Source organism: Schistocerca serialis, chromosome 6 (assembly GCF_023864345.2).
Source record: "Schistocerca serialis cubense isolate TAMUIC-IGC-003099 chromosome 6, iqSchSeri2.2, whole genome shotgun sequence".
In the NCBI taxonomy this organism is placed as follows: Eukaryota; Metazoa; Arthropoda; class Insecta; order Orthoptera; family Acrididae; genus Schistocerca; species Schistocerca serialis.
Window position 1 is genome coordinate 376,764,679 of NC_064643.1, and position 12,543 is coordinate 376,777,221.

Sequence of the window (12,543 nt, forward strand, 5' to 3'; positions counted from 1 at the left end):
CGAAGGCACCACAAGTTTTTACAATACACTGATGCTGATTTATTGTAGCATTATAGTGTCATTGAACAGATAAATTTCACTCTTTTTCAGTTCAGCTTTAGATTGGACATATCTAAATTTTTGATACTGGTCTGCTATAGCTTACAGTGGTTCCACAATTGAGACCTCCTCCATCTCCCCCCCCCCCCCCCTCCCCCCTTCACCCCCACATGACATTTCTCTTGACTGTCTCACAGAATATTTTTTCATGCAAATAAGGCTATTTTAACATTGTCTCTTTATAATATTCCTAGTTGTCTTGATCGTCCTTTGTACATGTATCTCCATCTTTATATCTGACCTTTTATCAGTTTTTTTGCATATATTCTCATTTTTATTTTTTGAAATAATACTGTGTTCCTAAATATATCTATAAACAACAAAATCAAATGTGACTGCATAATGTATGCTGAAGAAACAAAGCTGATATAATAACAAATATTAAGGGAATATTAGGAGGAAATTTATGTATATCAGAGGAGAGGGGGGGACTATATTTAGAACTCAAGGTTGGAGGTATCCATTTGGTATAGATGGTAATAAAAATAAAATAAAAATAGTTTCATTTGCAGATATTTGTTATACTTTACTGATGTTAGTTCTAGTAAGTAATAATTACTGAATGTTTAAAGCGATTTTAAGTTGTTGATCTTTCTTTTTTTGTAGTTATTTATGCTGGAAGAACTTAGAGAGAGAAGGTACAATCAGTATGCAAGGGTTATCCAGAAGGCATTTAAGAAATATTTTGCCCGTAGACAGAATGAGAAACAGAAAAATGAAGCTGCAGGTCAGTAAGCTGAATGATAGTGAAACTACATCTTTTCATTACTGTAGCACACAATTTCTAATAAAACCGAATAGTCTGCACATCTAACTGACATTATTTTATTTTTAGAATTAGTTTTTGGAAAGAAGGAAAGGAGACGTTATTCACTGAATAGGAATTTTGTGGGTGATTATATTGGATTGGACCTACGACCTTCTCTACAGAATCTTGTTGGTCGCAGAGAAAAAGCTGCATTCGCTGAAGTGGTTAAGAAATATGACAGGAGGTTTAAGGTCTGTCTTTATAAGCTAACTAATATATTTTCTTCATTCTCAGTAACTCATGCAACATTGGCTTATGGTGTGTTATTCGCTTATTTATGTCTTTTTTTTTTTAATGTAGCCCGTACGCCGTGATCTGGTCCTGACGTCACATTCATTATTTCTTATTGGAAGAGAGCAAGTGAAAAAGGGTCCAAACAAAGGAAAATATGTTGAAATTATCAAACGGAAGCTCAACTTGGAAAATATAAGTCATGTTTCACTTAGTACTTTTCAGGTAATGTATTTCAATGTAGTTTATTTCCATTTCTGTACTATTTCAGTTGTACAGTCATTTTTTAACTACTAAATATACCTTTTGAAATATCTGTTTTTTTTTTACTTTGGCAGGATGATTTTATAATCATTCATATGAAAGAGGAGTATGACAGCTTCTTGGAAATGGTGTTCAAAACTGAATTTTTAACTACTTTGAACAAAAAGTTTCAAGCCCATTTAGCACGAAACTTGCACATAAAATTTTCAAATCTGTAAGTAACTGGCATTTTAATTATTATTTTCAGAATGTAGAAAAATATTGAAATTTATAAGATATTTATGAAATATATGGAACATTTTGAACATCCAGTGTTTCATTAGGAAGAGGGAAGTTACCATGTACAAGGACATATTGAGAAGTAACACCTCTGAATTTTTTGTCCTGTTCTCATCAGTTGAGGTATTACTTGTCATTCATATTACTCTTTTGACTTTCCTGCTGCTTTGCTGATGCAAGTTGAAATCCTCTGCTGCCAGAAGTTTCTAAAATGTAGCATGTAACATCATGGTGTGTAACATAACTATGTCAGAGCATGAGAAACAGCATGCTGTAATTGAGTTTCTAACCACTGAAAGGGTTCTCCACACATTGAGCACTTTATCCTTCAGCATCACAAAGCCAGACCACACAGGGGCACTGAGACATCTGCACAATTCAGTGTCTTGGGTTCACTGTCATAAATCATCCTCTATCATGTGGCCTCATCTGATTTTCATCTGTTTCCGGAACTTAAAGCATACCTTAGAGGACTTCAATATCTGCCAACAAGGTCAAACATTCTACAGTGAAGGTATCAAAAAACTGGTCTCTCATTGGGAGAAATGTGTTTGGCACCAGGGTGTCTATATTGAAAAATAAATATGAAGATATGAAGAATAGAAATGCAGAATATTAGTAGAATTTGTTTTATGTAAAAAGCTATAAGAGTTTTCACACATCAAATTTGGAGGCATTACTTTTCAGCATTCTCTTGTATTATTTTTTTGCATGTATAGAAACTACTACTTTAAGAAAAAGGACAAAACTGAAATCACAGGTGCAAAAAATTCACTTACATTTGGTTTGGTATATGAGATTGTAAACAGCTTTCATACGGGATGTATAAGTATTTTACTGGGTGCTCTTTTTCTCCCCATATATGTACCTTCTGTGCTGTCATTAAGGTAAATTTGTCAACTCATATCTGTACTACATTTCAGCATTTTTCTGCTGTGCATGCTTCCATGGTGATGAAGGAATATTTTTCCAAGAATTACGAAGATGTTTCTTGTTGGTGTCTGATAATTCACTAATAAATATTTAGCAGTTCATATCTTTTGACTTAATGTTCAACAACTGATATTATATAAAGAATTTGTTACTCTATGCTGTTGCAGCCTCGAATTTAAAGTGAAGAAGGAAGGATGGGGTGGAGGCGGTGTTCGACAGGTGAAATTTGTGTCAGCAGCTGTAGGTGACATGGCAGTACTAAAACCTTCAGGAAAGACACTTACAGTGCTCATAGGTCATGGTTTACCAAGTAACACAAGTAAGTATGTTTTATCACATATATTCGGTTGAATGTGGAGCCTGGTAGTTTAAATTATTTCCCTATTGCTAAACAGAATGTGTTATGTTGCTGTTAATATAATTAACTTGTGTCAAATGTGTCCTTACAGTTGTTTTATAAATAATGGTAAGTCACTGTTAACTTTATACGGGATGTTATTCAGTGTTCAAGGAGACTCTGTGTATGTTTAAATAATGTTGGATGCTTTGTTTCTGTTTATCTAATTTTTAGTGGGAGATTTTTTGATGGCGTTTTTGCTTTATTATGTCATGATTCTCAATGGATTTTTCTTGCATAAGCCTCTTTGTAACTCTTTTTGGACTTAACGTCTTTTTTGTACCTATCCTTCCTTAGTGATACGTGCCCGCCCCAAGTGTTTTGTCTCTCTCCAGTTGTCTTTCTTTGTGTTCTTATTTTGGAAATTAGTAACTAATGTTGAGTTTCATTAGCTATGCTCTTTAAGACAAAGTTATTAATTACAAAATAGTCCTCCATTTCAGAATTGCCAAGCTCCATTAGAATCTGTGAGAACAGTATCATCATTGTGTGTAGTTTTATTTCACTTTTGATGACATTCCACGCTACTTTACAGCTATTTTTTTCATTTAAATATGTATCTGTAATTTGCTTCACACTTGACTACTTTAATTTGTGTTTGTTTGACTTCAAGTTTTGCTACAACATCGATCTTCACAGTCCGGTAAGGTACAGACCAATTACTGATATTTAAATGAGGTCTGTATGATACACATTTCCACTGCTGAACATAATCTAAAATATTTTTCATTGAAGAACCCATAATCCCACACTGAAAATAAAACATGTGGTTATGCAGGGTACATATCGTACTAGTCACTACTGTTTTCACACATTTTTTTTACAATACTTAATGCAGTCATTTGATTTCTTGGGCATTTAATCAATGCTGATTTCAGTTTTTTTTTCCTGCCATGTACAGTTTTGTAACAATTTTATTTAACTATAAACTAGAAAAATTAGCAAAGCACTTATAATTACAATGCAAAAATTAATTTTCGATATGAATAAAGGTTTTATGTGAAAGATTGACATGAAAACAACACTTTGTTGTTGTTGTGGTCTTCAGTCCTGAGACTGGTTTGATGCAGCCCTCCATGCTTCTCTATCCTGTGCAAGTTTCTTCATCTCCCAGTACCTACTGCAACCTACATCCTTCTGAATCTGCTTAGTGTATTCATCTCTTGGTCTCCCTCTACAATTTTTACCCTCCAGCTGCCCTCCAATACTAAATTGGTGATCCCTCAATGTCTCAGAACATGTCCTACCAACTGATCCCTTCTTCTAGTCAAGTCGTGCCACAAGCTCCTCTTCTCCCCAATTCTGTTCAATACCTCCTCATTAGTTATGCGATCAACCCATCTAATCTTCAGCATTCTTCTGTAGCACCACATTTCGAAAGCTTCTATTCTCTTTTTGTCAAAAGTATTTATCATCCACGTTTCACTTCCATACATGGCTACATTCCATACAAATACTTTCAGAAACGACTTCCTGACACATAAATCTATACTCTATGTTAACAAATTTTTCTTCTTCAGAAGCACTTTCCTTGCCATTGCCAGTCTACATTTTATATCCTCTGTACTTCGACCATCATCAGTTATTATGCTCCCCAAATAGTAAAACTCCTTTACTACTTTAAGTGTCTCATTTCCTAATCTAATTCCCTCAGTATCACCCGACTTAATTCGACTACATTCCGTTATCCTCGTTTTGCTTTTGTTGATGTTCATCTTATACTCTCCTTTCAAGACACTTCTATTCCGTTCAACTGTTCTTCCAAGTCCTTTGCTGTCTCTGACAGAATTACAATGTCATCAGCGAACCTCAAAGTTTTTATTTCTTCTCCATGGATTTTAATACCTACTCTGAACTTCTCTCTTGTTTCCTTTATTGCTTGCTCAATATACAGATTGAATAACATCGGGGATAGGCTACAACCCTGTCTCACTCCCTTCCCAACTGCTCCTTCCCTTTCATGCCCCTCGACTCTTATAACTGCCATCTGCTTTCTGTAAAAATTGTAAATAGCCTTTCGCTCCCTGTATTTTACCCCTGCCGCCTTCAGAATTTGAAAGAGAGTATTCCAATCAACATTGTCAAAAGCTTTCTCCAAGTCTACAAATGCTATAAACGTAGGTTTGCCTTTCCTTAATCTTTCTTTTAAGATAAGTTGTAAAGTCAGTATTGCCTCACGTGTTCCAACATTTCTACGGAATCCAAACTCATCTTCCCAGAGGTCAGCTTCTATCAGTTTTTCCATTCGTCTGTAAAGAATTCGCGTTAATATTTTGCAGCTGTGACTTATTAAACTGATAGTTCAGTAATTTTCACATCTGTCAACACCTGCTTTCTTTGGGATTGGAATTATTATATTCTTCTTGAAGTCTGAGGGTATTTGGCCTGTCTCATACATCTTGCTCACCAGATGGTAGAGTTTTATGAGGACTGGCTCTCCCAAGGCTGTCAGTAGTTCTAATTGAATGTTGTCTACTCCGGGGGCCTTGTTTCGACTTAGGTCTTTCAGTGCTCTATCAAACTCTTCACGCAGTATCATATCTCCCATCTACAGCCTCTTCCATTTCCATAATATTGTCCTCAAGTACATCACCCTTGTATAGACCCTCTATGTACTCCTTCCACCTTTCTGCTTTCCCTTCTCACTTTATTAGGCAGGAATCATGTGTCCTTTGGCTTATATTTCCTTTCCTCTTCTCCTTAAAGTATCTAATATAAATCTTTCTTTAATGAATTACCTAAAATACATCGTGGTGCAGTGATCTACATTAGTCTTCCATTATATTGGTATTCCAGCAACTCTGACACTATCTTTGAATCATTTTGACATCTTGGTGAAAAGCATTTGTGTCTTACTGATTTCACTCAAATATTGAGATGAAAAAATCAAGTTAACATTTCAAAAATGAATCTTGAGCCTTATTAAAAGCAAAACAAAGTGAACTTTTCAATTGTGTTATCTGCAACAGAAGTTTAATGTGGGTTGTTTTTCATGCCTGTAAACTTAGTAATAACCTGTTGAGTTAGGGGCTTGGCTATCATTTTGTCATTTTTTATTTAAAATTGGAATCAAACACCAATTTTCGAATTTTGTTTGCAACAAACATGCAATCTTTGAATATCATTTCTGATAGATGAGGGAAATGTCACAGAGATACTGGAAACATTTTCCTCTCTGTGACAAGACTTCCACAATCTGGTACATTAGGCCAACTTACCAGTAATGGGTTGAGGTGACAGTAGAATTTTTTTTAGATCCACAAGGTTCTTGCACAAGAAAAATGAGTGTCAAAGCTTGCAATTGTATGAAATTCTCTTATTGTATTTTTCAGCGTTTGGTTTGACTAGATACTGAAAAATACAATAAAAGACTTTCATTTATAATACTTTCACTGTGATTCTCTTAGTATGCATTGCCCGTAACAATCAAAACTTTTAAGATACATTGCAAGCAGAGTGGCCACTGTCATTGAAATTAGATATTAATAACACTAATAATAATAACAGAAATATTATATGAGGTGTATGTACATGATTTAAATCACTAGTAACGCATTTTCAATTTTTTCTGTGGTGGCCCCTGTAATCATACAAACACAGTATATTTTTAGATTTTAACTGAGAACACTTGTAAGTTTCATCTGAAAATATTTTGCATGTTGAGAAACATGTCAGTTTAGCTTATTTTGTGTCAACAAATCTTTCATAGGACAGTGAAAAGTAGAATGATTGGTAATTTGTAAGTAAGTTACATAAACTGTTCTGTTCTCAGAACATTATTAATGATGTCAGTATATTCTAGACTGAGGGCACGCCAACTCTCTTAGATTAAGCGCAGCTTAAATTATCTGAACATTTTAAGTCCTAGTGTGATTTGAAATTATAAGTTAATCCATCCTCTAAATGATGTAAATAAGTGATTTATGTTAACCCATTCACTATACTATTGGTATGTACATGTCATGCAATAGATTATTAGAGAACACGAGAGAATTTTCTGTTTGTTATTGCTATCTGTCAGTGTTCCACTGTTAAAAGGAAGCCTGCTAATGGTTTGCAGAATTCTTATAATTACAAATTGCACCTGTAGGTTGAGCTATCTTTTAAGTTTTGTTGTTGATCCTCTGCTGGGTAGGTGTCTTGTTCTTTATCATTTGGTACGGACCTAGATCACATTTAATTTTCTTTATTTTTAGTGTTTTATCATTTGAACTAATTTGAACTAATTAATTTTTGTCTGAATCTTCTATGCACAAGGGACTTCTTTTGGAGGAACTTATTTATCTCAGTGATTGTGAAAATCATAGTTATTTAGAAAGTGTATTTTGATCATCAAAGAAAAATAAATTCGGGCATCACTGATATAGGAAGTTGAAGACTCAAGTATGTTGGAGATGAAAATCTAAGATTTCTTGAGAACTGTGCAAGTGACACCTGCATAGCTGATGAAGATTATCACAGAGATAGCAGTTGAAGTAAAAGTGGAGATAATGAAACAGATGAAAGTGAAGAATGAGGTGCTAGAGATCAAAGAGTCACTGGACCATCAATGCGTACAGATGTACTGTGGTGACTGGTAAATCCCTCTTTCAAACCAAGATTTTCTGTTACTAACAAATGTATTCCTTCTATTTTGTGTCAGAAAGTTGATAGGTCTTCCAGTGACGTAGATTTGTTTCAGCAGATATTTCCTCATAGTTCTCTTATATCCATAACATACGGGGAAATAGGGCAATCAAAAATACTATTTTGCACAGTGGATGCCAGCTTATCCCATAATATTTGTAGTTCAAGCATCAAACCCTTATATAGATGAAGATATTGTTTGCCTCAAGCAGTCATTTCAGAAAGCAAGAGAGGATAGTCCATACCAAAGTGTTTCTGAACTGATGGTTAAGACCAAAGGTAGCTCTGCTGAAACAATAACTGATACTGAAGAAGAATAAGTGTAGAATAGAATTATGAGGATATTGTGACATGGAAAGTGGTTATGAATAAGATGTGGAAGTCTGTGGTGGTAGGGACAATGAAGGGAATATTTCATTGGCAACGAGTGAGAAAAGAATTGTACATAGCCCACTGAAACAGTTGGGAACAAAGGTGTCACAATGGTATTTGACAGGTTGTTATTTATTTATTTTTAAACAGTCAATCTCATGGATAGTTTACCGATTGAAGTTGTAATAACAAGCAATGGTGCCTGGCGAAATATAGTGTGATTTAGCATGAAACTGCAGAAAAGTGAATATGAATTTCCTGAAAATAGTTCTGAGACTTTAGCATCATGATGGATGGGTACTAAAGATGTTCTTGTTATGAATAATTGCCACATATCGGTCACAATTGTTGCTCAATGCACTCAGAAAGACAAAACCAAACATGGTCTCCCTTGTCCTCATGGCTGTGTCACATATAATAATATTATGGCAGGTATGTCTTTATCTTATCAGAAATCAGTCTACTGTACTTTTTATAGGAAGACAGCAAAATCGTGAAAAGATGTTCTTTGAGCACCCGATGACTTCAGTGGTGAATGATTGGATTATATTTCACAGCTTACACCAAGAAAATATCACTTTTCAAATCTCAATTGGTACAGCCCACAGCAATCAGTATTTCCTCCTCATTCCATCTGGCAAGTCTTTCTTGACCTGGTGTTCTGGACAACTTTTCTGAACTATCCCTGTCTCCTAAACTCGACAGTCCTTTTCCTTCATCCCTCTTCCACCCTTTCAACCATTCTGCCAGAAGGAGTCACTTTCTCAAAAAGCTTGCATATTTTTTTAACCTTCATATAAGTTTTCTCGTGCTGCTGGATGATGAGTAGAGTTTTTATATATGCAGTTACATCAATTTTTTAAACATTGATTATTTGTGCAAAAATTATTTTGTGCTGTATCAAAAGGAAGAGTAGCAGTGTGACTATCACATGAGGCACTTGAATTTGCACTTAATGGTAAAAAGTTTGCCACTTGGAATGATGTTCTGAAATGTCACATACCTGTAATCATACCACTAGTACATAGAGGTCATATGTCAAAATACCAGTGGGACACTTGGAAAATGAAATAACGAGATGTACTTTTTCGTGGTGTTACTGCTGGTTATGACATTGATTAATATAACCAGATGTTGTCGTTCACTCAAAATAAAAGTGATAATGATAAGATTAATATGTACTTGTACTGCAGTTTCATAAAATGTTAATACATATAGATAAATAGAGATGACAGTTTTATTGAAAGTGATATATTGTGACCTTCTGACATATGGGCTATAAACTATTCTTATATATTGGTGTAAATGTTAAATTTCATTGTTACTTGCTTCTTGTTTGTAGCAAATTTTGTCTAACACAATAGTTCATAGTTGCTTGTAGTAATGCCTCAAATTGTAGTGCTGGTTGTTTTATTATTTCCTCTGTCTGATCTATGCTGTATCCCTGGAGGTTGTCAGCTTGATACACTCACAAGGAGACCACATAGCAGTTGGATTTTGCTATTCTTTTATATTTGTGTTATGTGAATTTCAGAACTCAAGTATCAGTATCCAAAAGTACTTCGATGCAACTCTATAAAATTCTCGAGAAAATCAACTTCGAAGTTTTCTGAGCATCTTTAACACCCTAAAGTGAGGTAATTTTTTTCAGTGGACTGCATGGCTGTATGGTAGAATGCTTACGTGCCACAGGGGCAGTCTAGGTTTGTTTCCCAGCTGTGTAAATTTTTAAAGGTGCATGTTCTATCAGCATTTCCATGATGTGAAAGTATATAAAGACAAACAGAAATTTAAGTTGTAATGTTTTTTTTTAACTGAAACAATCTTTGTTAACAATCTTTTATGAAAGGTCAGTAATTGTGAATGTATATTTGCATTGAAAACTATAATTTTGTGTACAATATGTAAGTAGTAAAAATGACATTTAGGTATATGTTAATTAGCAATATTTTATGAATTTTATTTTATGAATTTTATATTTAAATGATGTAGGTATTTGAACCGGCATGGGTGGGTGGACTAAAAGGATAATGACCAAAATCAGACTTGTACCAATGATTACCAGTCCCAAGTGCTACTGTTGTCCCCCTCCATTGTTATGTATTTTATGCTTCATGGAAATGTTCATAGAACATGCACAGGTGTCCGCAAAATTGCATTGATCAGTAATTGAAACTCAGGGCCCCCACATAATGGACAAATATTCTACCACAAAGCCAGGCCACCTGTTGAAAAACCTACCTTACTTTACCGTATTACTGGCCCATGGTAAACCTCAAAGTCAATTTACTTGGGAATTTTTGAGACTTGCATCAAATTGTTTTCAGACACTGGTATTTGAGTTCTGAACTTCACTGCCATAAAATAAAAAATTACAAAATGAATTTTCCATGTGGTCACCTCTTAGTGATTTGAAGTAGGTTATGTTATACATTTTTTGAATAACTGTTTGCAATCTTGCTGTGTATATTGCAGAACCGGATGTACGGCATTCGGTGATGGTACAAGGTCAGCGGAATTTACCTTCAAGAATGCCTACGAAACCACCGCCTAATTACCCAGCACCAGCCCTGCCTGCATCAGCAACACCAGCAACTAGGCGGCAAGCTCCGGCACGACCTCCTGCACCTACCCCAGCACCTTCTCAAGCTGCTACACCCATACGTGCACCTTTTCCTCTTCCTGTGTCAGCAGCCGCACAGAAAGTACCTCAAAATGCACAACAGACACGCCGGGCACAGATCAGACCACCTCCACCGCCAAGTGAGCCGGCTCCCCCAGACCAACCTATTGTACGGCCAGGCTCGAGGCTGCAAGCTGTCAGTAAGTATATAACTTTTTTGAGTCTCTATCACTGTTCAACATCAAATGCTGTTTTTCAGCTAAATTATGTGAATTGTTGATACGCTTTGTCGTGAAGAAGTTAATTTCAGAGCTTAGAATTGGAGTCTGAATTAAAAAAAAGGGGCATTCAGTATGTATAGAGGGTGGTTCATGTGACACCCCTTTTATCTTATGACTGGTTTCACGTATCTAAACAAAGTTTTCTCCAATTGATAGTTTCCTGTGAGGCAGGGAAAGTTTTGTGTGTATAATGCTCTGAACTCTGGTATCAACCAAGACATTGAAACAGGCATGTTTTTTAATGAAACTGTATATGATTCATAACTGCATTCAATAGCTTTTGTGAAGACAATTACATTTGCGTAGCATTTGTTAATATTGTCATTGAAATCTTTCACAAAAGAGTTTGACAACTGTACTAAAACTGGAAAATAGTGCAGCCAGAGTTGGATGTTGTGGTGTGAACATTACCAAGCTGAACTCTCATGACAGGCTGTGTTATTATATGCAGCAAGACAGGCCTATGCTACTAAGATAAAACCTCATTTCCTGAACGGCATAGATGCAGGGTCGACTGCAATACTTTTTTTTAAATTATGGAAGTATGACATTGTCGGCTTCTGTCACAACAATTGGGGCTTAGGAAAACTATTTCACATGTATATACATTTCCAGTTTTTTTAATGTCTATAGCTTCATCAGATAGTTTTCCATTTAAATTCTCGCGTGTTGCTGCTTACTTGTCAAAGCCGAAACAGAAACATTGGTCATTCATACTTCCTAGTCATAAAACTACCCTATTCATAGGGAAAAAGAAACTGCATCATTAACCTTCTTAGATTTGGAAAAACAACGCTGACCTCTCTTTGCCTGGAGGCAATTGAGTGCTTCTTATAGGTAATACACCTGCTGTCAGACAGATATGGGCTATAGGTACTATTTGAAATTGTAATTAGACTGAATACACTTAAAATAAATTAAATATGTTATTCAAAATGACGGACAACATTTCATCCAAAAAATAAATACTGTTCTGATAACATACTTTTACACTTTACTTAAGCATGTGCTCAAAAATGTTTACCATCGACTGCAAGGCACATTTGCGATCACCATTTGAGAGATAGGTAAACAGATCAAGCTGCATAGGATGATATACCCTTGCATGCTGTGGCAATTTGATGGCATGTATCATCTGGCATAGTTGGGGTTTCATGATAGACTGCATCTTTCAAAGCTCCCATAGAAAGAAATCAAGAGCAATCAAATCAGGGGACCTAGCTGGTCATTGTGTTGCTGGATTCCATCCTATCCAACGATAAAGAAACGTTTCATTAATTATTTGCATTGCAACACAGGAAGAGTGAGCTGGGAAGCCTTCATGTTGGAACCACATACACTTTTGCTTGTGAAGTTGTACCTCTTCTAGAACAGTGTGAATGTTTATAAGAAAGTGTGCCTTTGAATTTCCATTTAACAGGTGAGAGATCAAGTAGGGTCCTGCAGTGGAATTTCATATGATGCTGCACTATACGTTTATGCTCCATAGTTGTTGGTGTTGTACTTGATAAAGCCGGTGTGGATATTTAGCTACCCACTAGTGCACATTGCGTTAATTTACATTACCGTGTTATGTAAATGTTACATTGCATCATCGGTAAAGAGCACACATAAAAACGTCATGTCGCCT

At 35.5% G+C, this 12,543-nt stretch overlaps 1 protein-coding gene across 4 annotated transcripts in view; it reads left to right on the top strand.

The window, feature by feature from the left end:
* LOC126485168 (unconventional myosin-Ie-like) overlaps window positions 1-12,543 on the top strand; it is a 416,688-nt gene that overhangs the window by 328,373 nt on the left and 75,772 nt on the right. For all 4 annotated transcript variants that reach the window (XM_050108845.1, XM_050108848.1, XM_050108844.1 and 1 more), the window contains exons 16-21: window positions 706-826; window positions 935-1,098; window positions 1,208-1,363; window positions 1,477-1,616; window positions 2,782-2,933; window positions 10,485-10,832. In XM_050108845.1, the coding sequence (XP_049964802.1) occupies window positions 706-826; window positions 935-1,098; window positions 1,208-1,363; window positions 1,477-1,616; window positions 2,782-2,933; window positions 10,485-10,832 (1,081 nt within the window). The remainder of the gene's footprint in view (window positions 1-705; window positions 827-934; window positions 1,099-1,207; window positions 1,364-1,476; window positions 1,617-2,781; window positions 2,934-10,484; window positions 10,833-12,543) is intronic.